The sequence below is a fragment of the Solanum lycopersicum genome, chromosome 10 (genome assembly GCF_036512215.1).
Source record: "Solanum lycopersicum chromosome 10, SLM_r2.1".
Classification (NCBI taxonomy): Eukaryota; Viridiplantae; Streptophyta; class Magnoliopsida; order Solanales; family Solanaceae; genus Solanum; species Solanum lycopersicum.
The window spans coordinates 54,075,233-54,091,120 of record NC_090809.1 but is presented as its reverse complement, the minus strand read 5'-3'; the positions used below and the strand labels follow the sequence as shown (position 1 = coordinate 54,091,120).

Genomic DNA, 15,888 nt, shown 5'->3' with positions numbered 1-15,888 from the left:
GATTCAGAAACCAAAAGTGTTAATTAAAATGATCTCATAATTATAGATCTATTAATGAAAGTTTGTAACCGTAGACATTTAAAGGGGGTGAACAAGGACCCGACCTTTATGAGGTATGTTTTGGGAATAACAACTTCTTTAAAAAGTTTAGTGAATTAAAAATTTGAAATTCCAAACCAATGAAAAGATTGTTTCACCAAAGGAAAATGATATAGATTAATGGTGAAAAGTAATAAAGAAGGGAGATGAGGTTACCTTTTCAGACCGAAAGACATATAAAGATAGAAGCTGTTGAGACCATCAGTAGTGAAGATCGCATGGACAAAGTTTGAATCATATGATTATTATGAGTTTTTCCTTTTATATTCAAAGCCATAGCAGAGGAGATGACCTTTTGTTGCTTTATCAAAACCACCTAACCATTTCATCCACTGAAGCATATATCTATAAAAGAGGAAAAAGAGTTCAGAACATATAAGAAAAAGGAAAAAGTACGATGCAAGCTCTCTGTGTACTCTCATTCACACACTACTTTGTTGTAGATATTGTTAATGAAAAATGATATGGATATTGTTTAAAAAATGATGTGGTTATTGTTAAAATCTAATAAACCTCATTATTTTCATGTAGATTAGTTATTGATGATTTTTTTTTCAATTTTTCAAACAGAAAAAAAAAAACTAATGTACATGGAAAAACAACTCCTAAGTCGGTCAGAACAAACATTGACATTCTATAAATGCATAGAGTCATATTTGTGAACTCTTCAAGCAACATTCATAGAACAAACATTGGCATTCTATTAATGCTTATATTTGTGAACTCATTCATAGAATTCCGCCGGCGAGCTAGGAACTATGGTAGATTAGCCGTTGATGATCTTCATATATATTAGTGATCCACTTGATTTAATTCTGAATGACTTCTACCGAATAGGTAGAATGAGTTTGAATTTCATTAAAATATAAGCGGGAATAACTATTTACATGAATTGAAAGAGATAATTGTCAAAATTATTATTAATGTATGTCTTCGGACTTATTTATTCTTTTTTTTCTCAATAAATTAAGAATATTATCATTGAACAAACAAATACTCGTAGACTAGTACTACTTTACAGAAAGCCAATCCAAAAGACCTCTAAAATAGAAAGAATTTATTACAACTTTATATTATAAGCAATCCTATTTAATTATAAAATTGTTGAATCAAGTAAAAATATTTATTAGCTTTTTTTTTAGTTCTTCATATATGATCAATCCTTTCTTTTATCTCCTTTTGTATTTGTATACTTGCACCTTTCTTGTTTACATTTTGACTTGAATTATTTTCTCCGGAAAAAGAAGTTCACGCGCCGTGGGCCTTCAACCTTGCCCACGTGGTAGCTTGCTTGTAGAGGTACTCCAAATAGTAATTGTAAATTATTTTACTTGCTTCAAGTCAACATCACCTTTTATAACCTAAACCTAGCTACATTTTTAATATTTTCTTTGTGTTTGTTACATTATGTGAACGAGTAGTAATACGGAACAATGTTAAGTACTAAAGTTCAATCTTTAACAATTATGACAGCAAAAAATTGTGATATTATGTTTATAGTCAATCATTATACATTATGATAAAAAAATTATCCCATGAATTGGATAACCCATACTATTATCAAATTGCTGCAATTAAAGGGGTGATTTTAGTGTTGTCATCTAAAAATGATAAATACTTCAAATTCATAAAAATTATGAAATAAAAATACTTTGTCATTAAAAAAAACAATTCAGACACCAAAAGTGTAAATTAAAATGATCTAATAATTATAGATCTATTATTGAAGGTTTGCAACCATTGACATTTAAAGGGGGTGAACAAGGACCCGACCCTTTTATTAGGTATGTTTTGCGAATACCAACTTCTTTAATTTAAAAGTTTTGTTAATTCAAATAAAAAATTTCAAACTAATGAAAAGATTTTTTCACCTAAGGAAAATGATAGAGCTTAATGGTGAAAAGTAATAAAGAAGGGAGATGGCGTTACCTTTTCAGACCGAAAGACATATGAAGGATCGATGTTTTTGAGGCCATTAGTAGTGAAAATCGCATGGACAAAGCTTGAAACATATGGTTATTATGAGTTTTTCCTTTTCTTTTCAAAGCTACAGCAGAGGAGATGACCTTTTGTTCCTCTATCAAAACCACCAAACCATTTCATCCACTGAAGCAAATATCTTTAAAAGAGGAAAAAGAGGTCAGAACAAATAGAAAAAAAAGGCAAAAGTGCAAAAGATATAGTAGAGGTCCACCTCTGTGAGCTAAGAAAGATGAATTGTGGTATAAAGAGGACGAAGATGTGATGATCCATCACATAAGAAGGAGGAAGGTGGAGTTAGTGAAAGCACCCTGCAACGGCGACACTGGAGAGGAAAAAAGATAGTTGAATTTGAAAAACCTAGCTACTAGGGTGATATTTAAGAAGGGGTGGTTGGTTCAATTTTGGGATTGGGCCAGATATTTTTTGGGGCTCGCTGGGCCAATTTTGTACGAAACTTCTAAGTCAATAAAAGAACTCCAAGCTTAGATATTTAACAAAAAAAAGGCCTTTTATGGCTTTGAAAATGAGAAAAAGAATATGTGGATGTGATGAGAGTGGCACTACTGTCGTTAATCGACTGATTTGGACAAAACTGACGGATCTCGTTAAGATATATTTGGTTAGGGTTGTTATGTTGTATTTGGACAAGAGGATGAACATGAGAAATAAGGGCTATTAAGGGTGATGAAATTCGTGTAAGTGGGCCAGATCATCATACTTCTCAGATTTGGGAATAGAATGACCTTTAGTTTTGCTGAAAAAATGATAATATTTACAATTATCGAGAAAAAAGAAGATCAAGGCCCATACATTAATGACCATTCTTTATTTTTAGTCCTATAATTTGAATCTTTTCTTTTAAGTTTATAACAAAACGCTTGTTCTTTTTATCACAAATTTTAGTTTATCACAAAACCCCTTTTCACTTCACTTTACATTATCGATGCCATATACATTCAAATTTTGTTGATTATTGAAGGACTAAAACAACTAATGGTACAATTTTTTAGAATATTTGAATACTTAAAATCATTTTCTAATTTTTTATACAAACAAACATAATGTAATCAACAGTAAAACTATCTTCACAATTAATCAACAGTAAAACTATCTTCACAATTTGCTTTTTACTAAGACAATTTTATTTTCTTATAAGAACCACAAGTTTCAAATGCAATCCATCTAACAATTTTTACAAATTAAAATCATTATAACTCTATCATTATTTATAACATTACGATGAGATTCAATTTTTTCCATCATTGTATACATCAATTCAAATGGTATAGATTTAAAATATACACATACATAATTGTTGAGGTGTTTTTTCAAAAAAATGAATATAGCCAATAGATATACTTTTTTCCTGATTAGTTAGGAAACTCTTCTTTTTCCAATAGAAAAAGGCTTGTAGGATCGTTTGGCGTATAGAAAATAAGAGATAATACTTCAGGATAAAATATAAATTATTTTATTTTGTATTTGGTTAGAGATGTTAAATTAGAGAACCTATCTAATTACATAAATATTTCTATATATTTAGTTTCTTCCTATTGTGAACCAAGTTAACATATAAGTGGTTAATGGGATTGGGCCAAGTAAAATATTGGAGTGTTTTATTTGGAATTCAAACCAATTAACAATTGTTTAAAAGGGGAAATGAGTTGGAAAGAAGGGTTTATGTATATTGAAGAAAATGTTTGTCCTCTATTCTTTCTTTAGAGTCTAAGCTTTTCATCTCCAATATTTTTTATCTTTAATTACTCGTTATTTCAATATTTTCATTGTAATTTAATAGTTTGATCATTGCAATTAGAATCATTAGGTTGTATTCGTGTACCAGTGTTCTTATTAATATAGTGAGGATTACGGTTGTCATAATACATATATTAGATCCTAAATATGACTTCAAATTTTAACTTTGACCTCCAACTTTCATAATGTACAAACAAACACTTTAACTATCCAACTTTGAAATAAATAAACACATGAGTCCTACATGGCAAAATAAACGTAGAACACCACGTAGGACGAAAAATGACATGTAGGATGACATGTAGGACATGTGTGTCTATTTGTTCAATTTTATAAAAATTTAAGTGTCTACTTGTGCCCACCCAAAGTTGAAGGGTATAAATGTATTTGAAGCCAAATTGAAAGACATATTTATGTATTATGCCATATCGGTTTGTTACATTGGATCTTACTCCAACAACGGTTATGTTTCTGCCTAGATTCAGTGGCAACTAAAACCCAGAGAGTTGGATTTTTCGGGCTGAGTTTTACTTCACATACCTTGGCTTCGATGCGAATGACTGGCTGCTGGTTCCTTCTTTCTACCTTGAGAGTGACCTGGTTCAATAGCTTATTTTGCAACAAGCTATTTTTAGATTAGACGAATTTAAAGGTTAAATTTGCTCAGCGTTTTCGCCAACAAACTTTTAACATGGTGTCGGGGGCGTCTAACTAATTCTTCACAGGTTCATTTTGACGGTGTTAATTTTGTACCTAAAGTTTCACAATCAGATGTGGTGTCTCCCCTTGATGCTCCCGTCTGAGTTCCAAAGTCCCCTACGTCAGCATTAGCCTACAACGCTGGAAGCTCACAGGCACACCATGTGTTCGATAAATTGCCAACGCAATATAAATAATATGTAAAGTCTGTGACATTGTGTTACTGAAAACAATGTTGTAGATAAACCACAAATTGGGAATGTCAACTAGTAGAAGTAAGTTTGGTACATGAACCTTCTTGCATTACCCAAGATCATGTGTTTGGTAAAATTTCACACACAACAGTAAGTTCCAACGCTCATGGTGTAAAAGTTATTGTCCCTGAGATTGGACACTCTGCACTTCTTATGTTACATGATACGGACAGTTCTAATAATGAGGAGGATGAAAATTCATACGATGATGTAGCTTTGTTTGAAAAGTCCCCACTATGGTTTATTGGGTTCTCTTACTTGCCAAGGAATTGTGCTATGGAATGCAAGTGCACGACTCGCTAAAATCGTGTATCCATTTTCTGATACGTTATGGGGTTCCCTTGATTCCCTATTGGCATAAATCCCTTGAAGAAGTTTGTTGGGGTAACCGAAATGAAGTGTCACCTTGCCTTGACTTTTGCTTATGCAAATGCATTAGGGTTGATACTGGGCAGGAGAGTACACTTTCGACATTCTTGCTTTCTGTAGGAATTCTCAATTCACTAGAAGTGGGATAGTCTAGCTATGTCTATGAGAAGTGTCTTTGTGTTGGGTCGAATAACGGGTCAACTTTGCCTATTGTGATCAGTGATGAGGTTGATACTGGTGCATTGATTTGCAAAAGGAATAAAATATTTTTTGAGGGGAAAAAGCTTATTGAAGCTCTATGTCTTGATGTCTCTTTTATGGAAAATGAGATTTCCATTGCGACAGGTGAAATGCATTATGCGGAAGTATATCTTGAAGCTGAAAATGGAAAATCTGTTGAGGGATTCAATGGTCAATATAATTTGCGTCAATTTCCATTTTTTATTGCTATTAACTTCCTTGCTGAAAATATGTCCAAGTGTTGGTGTTGGTGGACACTTTAGTGGAGGTGGCATTGGCACTATGATGAGAAAATATGGCCTGGCTGCTGATAATATTATAGATGCCAATTTGGTTGATCCAAATGGTACAATTCTAAACAGAAAAACAATGGAAGAAGATGTATTTTGGGCAATTAGAGGAGGTGGAGGAGCTAGTTTTGGAGTAATATCAGCCTGGAAAGTGAGACTAGTTCGCGTTTCATCTCTCGTCACAGTTTTCAAAATTCACAAGAGGTTAGATCAAGAAGGTGTCGAGCTTGTACATAACTGGCAATACATAGCTAGCAAACTACCCGAGGGTCTCTTCATTCGAGTACTCATTCAACAAATCGATGGAATTGGTAGACAGGGGAATGTGAAGCTACTTGAAGTCTTGTTCAATTCACTCTTCTTAGGACTTAAATCCGACCTGATTTCTCTTATGAACGCGAATTTCCCTGAATTGGGATTGAAGATGGAAGATTGCACGGAGATGAGCTAGATTAAATCCTTCCTCTACTTCACCGGTTATTAAAAAGGCGAACCACTAGAAGTCCTCTTGGATAGAAAAACACAATATAAAAGCAACTTCAAGGCAAAACTAGATTTCGTCGTTGAGCCAATGCCTTAAAGTGTTTTCCAGGGGATCTTAGAGAGATTTTCGCACAAAAAACTAGTTTTCATGATATGGATGAAATTGAAGAATATGAAATACCGTTTCCTAATAGAAAAGGCAACAGTTACAACATATAATACATAGTGAAATGAGATTCAAATGATGGATCCAAACAATACTTGTATGGGATTCAAAATCTTTACAAGTACATGGAGCCATATGTGTCGAATTCACCAAGAGCGGCTTATCTCAACTATAGAGATCTTGATTTGTGAATAAACCAACAAGGTAATGACTCAAGTTATCAACAAGCTATCATGACTTGGGGTACCAAGTATTTTAAAAGTAACTTTCAAAGACTGGCAAAAGCAAAACATCAAATAGATCCAAATAACTTTTTCACAAATGAACAAAATATTCCTCCTCTTTGTTGTTAGTAACAAAATATATACTTCAACAACTTTTATTATAATAGTTGGCATCTTATTATTGTTCATCAGACAAAATAAATCATAAATGCCATTGCAAAAACTACTTTCAGTTCAAGTAGTCATAAATGTAAATGCAACACGTTTTTAATTATACACACAAGTGTACCTGATCGCGCAAGTAATATAGTAGTCCTAAAACAGGAGGAGCTTATAAAGAACGCACTCATATTTATATTGCACCAGAAACTAATAAATCTTAATTAAACATAAATAAGAAATACCATAAATAACAAAATCCTAATAAGGAATTCTAAACTACTAAGGAATCATGATTTTGGTTTATTTCCTAAAACTTTCCTAATTTTTCACCAAACATGTTTATTATAACGTAATAACACAAACTTATGGATATTTAATATTTTTTACAACTTATGTGTATAAATTATATATATTTTTAAACAGTCAAATGTTCTTTCCAAAAATTATAACTAAATACATGGTGAAATTTCAACCAAAATTTTTTAACAAACATATTTGAAAATAATATATAGTCAAACGCTAACTAAGACGCACGTAGAAAAGTGATTAAAAAAATTGGAAATTTATTCTACGGACAAAAAAAATATTAACTAATTTATGCTTATACAATTATACCAATGACCTTTCAAATAAAGATGAACAAATGTATGTCCAGATTTAACGTTATTTTTTACTCCAAACTTCATTTAATATAACTATCAATCAAATAAAAACATGTTTTATCAAATAATAGCATATACTCACAAATGACGTGATCTCCCAATAACTATAATTATTTATTCAGGGTTGGGAATAGAATGGACTGCAATTTTGTCGAAAAAATAATACTAATATATTCAATTTATTGAAAAGAAAAAAGAAGAAAATAAATATCGAAGTCCATGCATTAGTAACATCTTGACATTTTTCTTTTTTCTTTTTTCCAGTTCCATAAATTGACTTCTTTCATTAAGTATTAATGAAATTCCATGTCATTTTTATTACAATCTGAAATTTTTTACTATAATATTCTTCAATCTCAGTCGATCTTCCAATTTCCTTAAGCACCGTTCTATTTTATCTAGCAAATCATATATCATAACATTCAAGTAAGATAAAATACGATATAAGCTCTCAGTGTACTCTTTGTCATACACTGCTTCACTTCTAAAACACTCGAAAGATTGTTACATCAATGCCCTCACCAAGGACGTGGACTAGTAAAATCACAGAACTTGTTCATCATGATAACCCCACAAAATCAGTTGATCGCATATATACTCAATTTTAACTTACTGATAAATCAGTAACTACAAACTCACGAACGATCATAAAAGCATCATTCAATGCTAACAATTCATACGCAACATTCTTATTGCGCCTCGCAACCCCAGTGACCTCTAGTATTTCCCTTGTACTACTCCGACAAAAGTTATAAAAGGGATTCTCAAGTGCAACAACTCTTATCAAATAACTTACAGAACACTAATAACAATCTAGCACATTCATTGTATCTCTTCATATGCAAATGAATTGATGAGTGTTGATTTACATATGAAGAGATACAATGACTTTGATTGATTGTTATTAGTGTTAGAAGAGTTTTTGCGCTTGAGGATACCTTGTATAACTTTTGTTGGAGTAGTATAAGGGAAATAGTAGAGGCCATTCGGGTTGCAAGGTGCAAGAACAATATTGCTAATGAATTGTTTGCATTGAATGATGTTTTTTTGTTTGTTCGTGAGATTGTAGTTGCTGATTTATCCAGTAAGTTAGAATTGAGTATGTGATCAAATGAGTTTACGAGGATTATCACTGATGAGCATTTTGCGTGATTTTACCTAGTACATGTGTTTGGTGAGGGAATTGATGCGACAACCTTTCGACTGTCCAAAGTGATGAAGCAGTGTATGACAGAGAGTATATTGAGAGCTTGCATCGTATTTTATGTGACTTGCATGTCATTACTAGCAAATCATATATCATGACATGCAAGTTAGATAAAATACGATGCGAGATCTCTGTGTACTCTCATTCATACATTGCTTCGTTGTAGATATTGTTAATGAAAAATGATATGGATATTGTTAAAAAAATGATGTGGATATTGTTAAAATCTAATAAAACCTCGTTATTTTCATGTAAATTAGTTATTGATGATTTTCATTCGATTTTTCAAACAGAAATCAAAAACTAATGTACATGGAAAAACAACTCCTAAGTCGGTCAGAACAAACATTCACATTCTATAAATGCATAGAGTCATATTTGTGAACTCTTCAAGCAACTTCATAGCACAAACATTGGCATTCTATTAATGCTTAGAGTCATATTTGTGAACTTTTCAAGCAACATTTATAGAACAAACATTGACATTCTATTAATGCTTATATTTATGAACTCATTCATAGAATGCCGCCGGCGAGCTAGGAACTATAGTAGATTAGCTGTTGGTGATCTTCATATATATATTTGTGATCCACTTGATTTAATTCTGAATGACTTATACCGAATCGGTAGAATGAGTTTGAATTTCGTGAAAACATAAGCGAGAATTACTATTTACATGCTTCGGAGTTATTTATTCTTTTTTTACAATAAATAAATATTATTATTGAACAAACAAATACTCATAGTCTAATACTACTTTTCAGAAAGCCAATTCAAAAGACCTCTAAAATAGAAAGCATTTATTCCAACTTTCTATTATGAGCAATCCTATTTAATTATAAAATTGTTGAATCAAGTAAATATATTTATTAGATTTTTTTTAAGTTCTTCATATATGATCAATCCTTTCTTTAATCTACTTTTGTATTTGTATGCTTCTACCTTTCTTGTTTACATTTTGACTTGAATTATTTTCTCCCGTAAAAGAAGTTCACGACCCATGGGCCTTCAACCTTGCCTACGTGGTAGCTTGCTTGTAGAGGTACTCCAAATAGTAATTGTAAATTCTTTTACTTGCTTCAAGTGCATTTCATTGATCTAGAATAAGAACTAGTAGTCAACATCAACTTTAAAACCTAAACCTTGCTAAATTTTTAATATTCTCTTTGTGTTTGTTATATTATGCGAACAAGTAGTAATACGGAATAATGTTAAGTACTAAAGTTCAATCTTTAACAATTATGACAGCAAAAAATTGTGATATTATGTTTATAGTCACTCATTATACATTATGACAAAAAAATTATTCCATGAACTGAATAATCGATACTGTTATCAAATTGCTACAATTAAAGGGGTGATATTAATGTTGTCATCTAAAAATGATAAATGATTCAAATGTAGAAAAATTATGAAATAAAAATACTGTCTTTAAAAAAAAATCAGAAACCAAAAGTGTTAGTTAAAATGATCTCATAATTATAGATCTATTATTGTAGGTTTGCAACCATAGACATTTAAAGGGGATGAACACGGACCCGACCCTTTTATTAGGTATGTTTTAGGAATAACAACTTCTATAATTTAAAAGTTTCGTGAATTCAAATATAAAATTTCAAACCAATGAAAAGATTTTTCCACCAAAGGAAAATGATAGAGTTTAATGGTGAAAAGTAATAAAGAAGGGAGATGGGATTACCTTATCAGATCGAAAGACATATGAAGGATCGATGTTTTTCAGGCCATCAGTAGTGAAAATCGCATAGAAAAAGCTTGAATCATATGGTTATTACTAGTTTTTCCTTTTCTTTTCAAAGCTACAGTAGAGGAGATGACCTTTTGTTCCTCTATCAAAGCCATGTTAATCAGTGGAGCAAATATCTACAAAAGAGGAAAAAGAGGTTAGAACAAATAAGAAAATGGAAAAGTGCAAAAGATATAGTAGAGGTCCACCTCTGCGAGTTAAGAAAGATGAATTGTGGTATAAAGAGGACGAAGATGTGATGATCTATCGCATAAGAAGGAAGAAGGTGGAGTTGGTGAAATCACCCTGCAGCGGCGACATTGGAGAGGAGAAAGAGATTTAAATTTTGAAAACCTAGCTACTAGGTTGTTACTTAAGAAGGAGTGGTCAGTTCAATTTTTGGATTGGGCCAACTATTTTTTTGGGTTCGCTGGGCCAACTTTGTATGAAATTATTTAGTTAATATAAGAACTTCAAGCTTAGATATTTAAAAGAAGGCCTTTTATGACTTTGAAAATGAGAAAAAAAACTATGTGGAGGTGATGAGAGTGACACCACTGCCATAAATTAACTGATTTGGACAAATATCATGGCATCTCGTTAGGATTGATTTGGTTAGGGTTGTTATGTTGTATTTGTACAAGAGGATGAATGTGAGAAATACGGGTAATTAAGGGTTATAAAGTTCGTGTAAGTGGGCCAGATCATCAAACTTTTATTAGGTATGTTTTGGGAATAACAACTTCTATAATTTATTTTGTGAATTCAAATTTAAAATTTCAAACCGATCAAAAGATTTTTCCACCAAAGGAAAATGATAGAGCTTAATGGTGAAAAGTAATAAAGAACGGAGATGGGGTTATCTTATCAGATCGAAAGACATATGAAGGATCGATGTTTTTGAGGCCATCAGTGGTGAAAATCGCATAGACAAAGCTTGAATCATATGATTATTACGAGTTTTTCCTTTTCTTTTCAAAGTTACAGTAGAGGAGATGACCTTTTGTTCCTCTATCAAAACCATGTTATTCAGTGGAGCAAATATCTGCAAAAGAGAAAAAAGAGGTTAGACTAAATAAGAAAAATGGAAAAGTGCAAAAGATATAGTAGAGGTCCACCTCTGCGAGTTAAGAAAGATGAATTGTGGTATAAAGAGGACGAAGATGTGATGATCTATCACATAAGAAGGAGGAAGGTGGAGTTGGTGAAATCACCCTGCAGCGGCGACATTGGAGAGGAGAAAGAGATCTAAATTTTGAAAACCTAGCTACTAGGTTGTTACTTAAGAAGGAGTGGTCGGTTCAATTTTTGGATTGGGCCAGATTTTTTTTTGGGTTCGCTGGGCCAACTTTGTACGAAATTATTAAGTTAATAAAAGAACTTCAAGCTTATATATTTAAAAGAAGGCCTTTTATGACTTTGAAAATGAGAAAAAGACTATGTGGAGGTGATGAGAGTGACACCACTGCCATAAATTGACTGATTTGGACAAAAATCGTCGGATCTCGTTAGGATTGATTTAATTAGGGTTGTTATGTTGTATTTGTACAAGAGGATGAATGTGAGAAATAAGGGTAATTAAGGGTTATAAAGTTCGTGTAAGTGGGCCAGATCATCAAACTTCTCAGATTTGGATATAGAATGACCTTTAATTTTGCGAAAAAATGATAATATCTACAGTTTATCCGAAACAAAAGAAGATCAAAGCCCATACATTAATACCATTCTCTATTTTTAGTCCTATAATTTGAATCTTTTCTCTTTAGTTTTTAACAAAACCCTTATTCTTTTCATTACAATCTAGAAATTTTGGCGTATCATAAAACCCCTTTTCACTTCACTTTAAATTATAGATGCCGTATACATACATACACATTCAAATTTTGTTGATTATTGAAGGACCAAACTATTGATGGTATAATTTTTTTAGACTATTTGAATACTTAAAATTATTTTCTATTTTTTATATAACCGCACATAATATAATCACCACTAGAACTATCTTCCTTTTTTTTTTACCAAGACAATTTTATTTTCTTATAAGAACCATAAGGTTCAAATACAATTATCTGACAATATTTATAAATTAAAATTATTATAATTCTATTTATATTATAATGATGAGACTCAATTATTTTCATCATTGTATACAATAAATTTAAATTGTATATATGTAAAATATACATGTACATAATTGTTGAGATGTTTTTTTTAAGAAATGAATATCAGTTACAAATATTTTTTCCCTCATTCGCTATAAAGCTCATTCTTTTTGCAAAAGAAAAAGACTTGTGGGAACGTTTGGCATACGGTGTCAAATAGGCGGGGTGGGTTGAAATTAAAAATATTAAAATGGGTTAAAATAGAAATCGAGTTGGGTCTTGACCGACCCAAATTTAATTTGGGCTCAAATGGGTTGGGTTCAAATGGGCTAAAAATGAGTTGGGTCTTGACCTGTCAAATTTGATCCGATTAATCTCAATAATTTTATCATAGTGATATTTAACTTTTATAATCACGATTCGAATTTCTGCTCAATATTATTTTTTATATATATAAAATGTTATAAATTGATAGATAAATTCTAAAAGATGTTAAATATATAATAATTCATACTTTTAATATAGGAACATATTGTAGTAAAGAGTTCTAAAATGGGTTGAAATTGGAGATTGAATTGGGCTCAATTGAAGATTCTCATTAAATGTGTTAGATTTGAGTGGGTTGAGATTGAATCCAATTCAAATTGTCTTGAGCCCCACCCTTAAAATTTTGGGCAGATTGGACGGGTTACCTATGTTTGAGTTCATTTTTGACACTCCTAATTTGGCATATAGAAAATATGAGATAATATAGGATAAAATATTAATTATTTTATTTTGTATTTGGTGAGAGGTGTTAAATTAGAGAACTTATGTAATTATACAAATATTTCTAATATATTTACTTTCTTCCTATATTTTGAAATAATTATATTCTGTATCATTAATTACTAACTTCATACTTAATTTTAAGTTAGATTCACCAAAATTCATACTTATTCTACCAGATACGAAAAAAATGGAGAAAGGTGAGTAAGAACGGGAGGAAAGTGAGCGAGATTTATCTATGTATCTCAGATACATACAAATGACACTAGATACATACTAGATACATGTATATGTATATATCTAGTGTAATTCACACATGTATATGGGATATCAAACAAGTAGGAGAGTGGCGAGCAATATGGGAGGGAGGCAAGGGAGAGTTGTCTATGCATCCAAGATACATGCAAATCCACTTGGATACAGTATATCCATAAAAAAAATTGCGACAATTACGTGTATCCTGAGATACGTACATCTGAACGTATCTGAATGTATCAAAATCTAGTAAAATTTGAAATATTATAAATTAGAGTGTATGAAATAATTAACTTATAAACTAACGAGATTTCTATAAGCTATCCAATTAGATTAGTCTTGAGATTATTTATTTCCTCATTTAAATTAAAATAATAAAAAATGATAAGTGACTTGATAAAAAAAATCCAAATTTGCTAGCAAGTGTATGTCGTATTTTTACCCAATTGCCCCAAGTCGATATGTTAGGATACAAACGGAAGTAAAAAGAGGTTTATATGTTATTACATTAGTTTTATATTTCTATATTTTATAAAAAAAAATATTGTATGAAGTAATTTTGGATGATATGTTTCAATTAACGTGTTTTAGCAGTTGGTGGTACACCCATTATCTTCAAATTCTAAATTTGCCTTTGTGCATCCCAATAAGAATGTGGGAAGAGAGTACATTGAACTCATCCAATTTTTTCTTTTTAAAAAAACACAAGTATCCTAAGGCAGCTGGGGGTCCACTGCAGACCGGTCAACATTTCTCTGAGTTTGGAGGTTATCCCCAGACTCCGTCGTTCTCACAGAGACCTATGCTTGAACCCAGAGAGTGTTATGGATGTGGGGAAATTGGACATATTAAGAGATATTGTCCAAAACAAAGTTACAGACCCCCAATAGTCAGAGGTAGAGGTGGTCATGGAAGAGGCCGCTATTATGGAGAACGTGGTGGCCGAGGTAATGGTGGTCACCAAATCAACCGGGGTGGCAGGCAAACTGGAACTTCTGCAGCACAACATGGTAGGGACAACGGACAGATAGGTGATAGGGCCCATTGTTATGCTTTCCCTGGGAGATTTGAAGCAGAGACATCTGATATTGTCATCACATGTAATCTTTTGGTTTGTGATTGCATGGCTTCTGTATTGTTTGATCCTGGATCCACATTTTCTTATGTATCTTCCTCATTTGCTACTGGTTTTGATTACATTATGATTTGCTTGACATGCCTATTCGTGTTTCTACACCGGTGGGTCAGTCTGTGATAGTTGAAAAAGGTGTATAGGTCTTGTCTTGTGACTTTTGTGGTGAGCAATACTCATGTAGACTTGGTTATCCTAGAAATGGTTGACTTCGATGTAATTCTAGGTATGAATTGGCTTTCTCCAAATTTTGCAATCTTAGATTGTAATGCTAAAACTGTAACGTTGGCCAAGCCTGGGACAGATCCGTTAGTGTGGGAGAGTGACTACACTTCGACTCCAGTTTGTATTATCTCCTTTCTTCGTGCTAAGAGAATGGTTAGTAAGGGTTGTTTAGCTTTCTTGGCACATCTCAGGGATGATACTACTCAAGTAACATCAATTGAGTCGGTTTCGATAGTCCGTGAGTTTCTGGATGTGTTTCCTGCAGACCTTCCTGGTATGCCACCGGATAGAGATATTGATCTGGAGTCGGGTACTCGCCCCATTTCCATACCATCTTATAGAATGGCTCCCGCTGAGTTAAGAGAGTTAAAGGCCCAACTTCAAGAGTTGTTAAGCAAAGGCTTCATTAGACCAAGTGCATCCCCTTGGGGTGCTCCTATTTTATTTGTGAAGAAAAAGGATGGAAGTTTTAGGATGTGCATAGACTACAGGCAACTGAATAAGGTGACTATTAAGAACAAGTATCATCTTCCTCGCATTGATGATTTGTTTGACCAGTTACAAGGTGCTTGTACCTTCTCAAAAATCAATTTGAGATCTGGTTATTATCAATTGAAAATACGGGCAACAGATGTGCCCAAGACTGCCTTTCAGACCAGGTATGGGCATTATGAGTTCTTAGTAATGTCCTTTGGGCTTACGAATGCCCCTGCTGCGTTCATGAGCTTGATAAACGGGATTTTTAAGCCCTATCTGGATCTCTTTGTCATTGTATTCATTGACGATATACTGGTATACTCGAAGAGCAGGAAAGAACATGAGGAGCACTTGAGAATTGTATTGGAAATGTTGAGGGAGAAAAAGCTCTATGCTAAATTCTCCAAGTGTGAGTTTTGGCTAGATTCAGTGTCCTTCTTGGGGCATGTGGTTTCTAAGGATGGAGTGATGGTGGATCCTTCTAAGATCGAAGCAGTGAAGAGTTGGATGAGACCTACTAATGTTACAGAGGTAAGGAGCTTTGTTGGTTTAGCTAGCTACTACCGTCGATTTGTCAAGAGATTTTCTTCTG

General features: G+C 32.6%; 1 protein-coding gene across 1 annotated transcript; it reads left to right on the top strand.

Moving 5' to 3' along the window:
- The first annotated feature begins 5,483 nt into the window (after nt 1–5,483).
- Nucleotides 5,484–6,140, top strand: LOC104649622 (berberine bridge enzyme-like 4). Its single transcript, XM_069290008.1, has one exon. It carries the CDS (start codon nt 5,484–5,486, stop codon nt 6,138–6,140), a length of 657 nt encoding a protein of 218 aa, XP_069146109.1.
- The last annotated feature ends 9,748 nt before the right edge of the window (nt 6,141–15,888 follow it).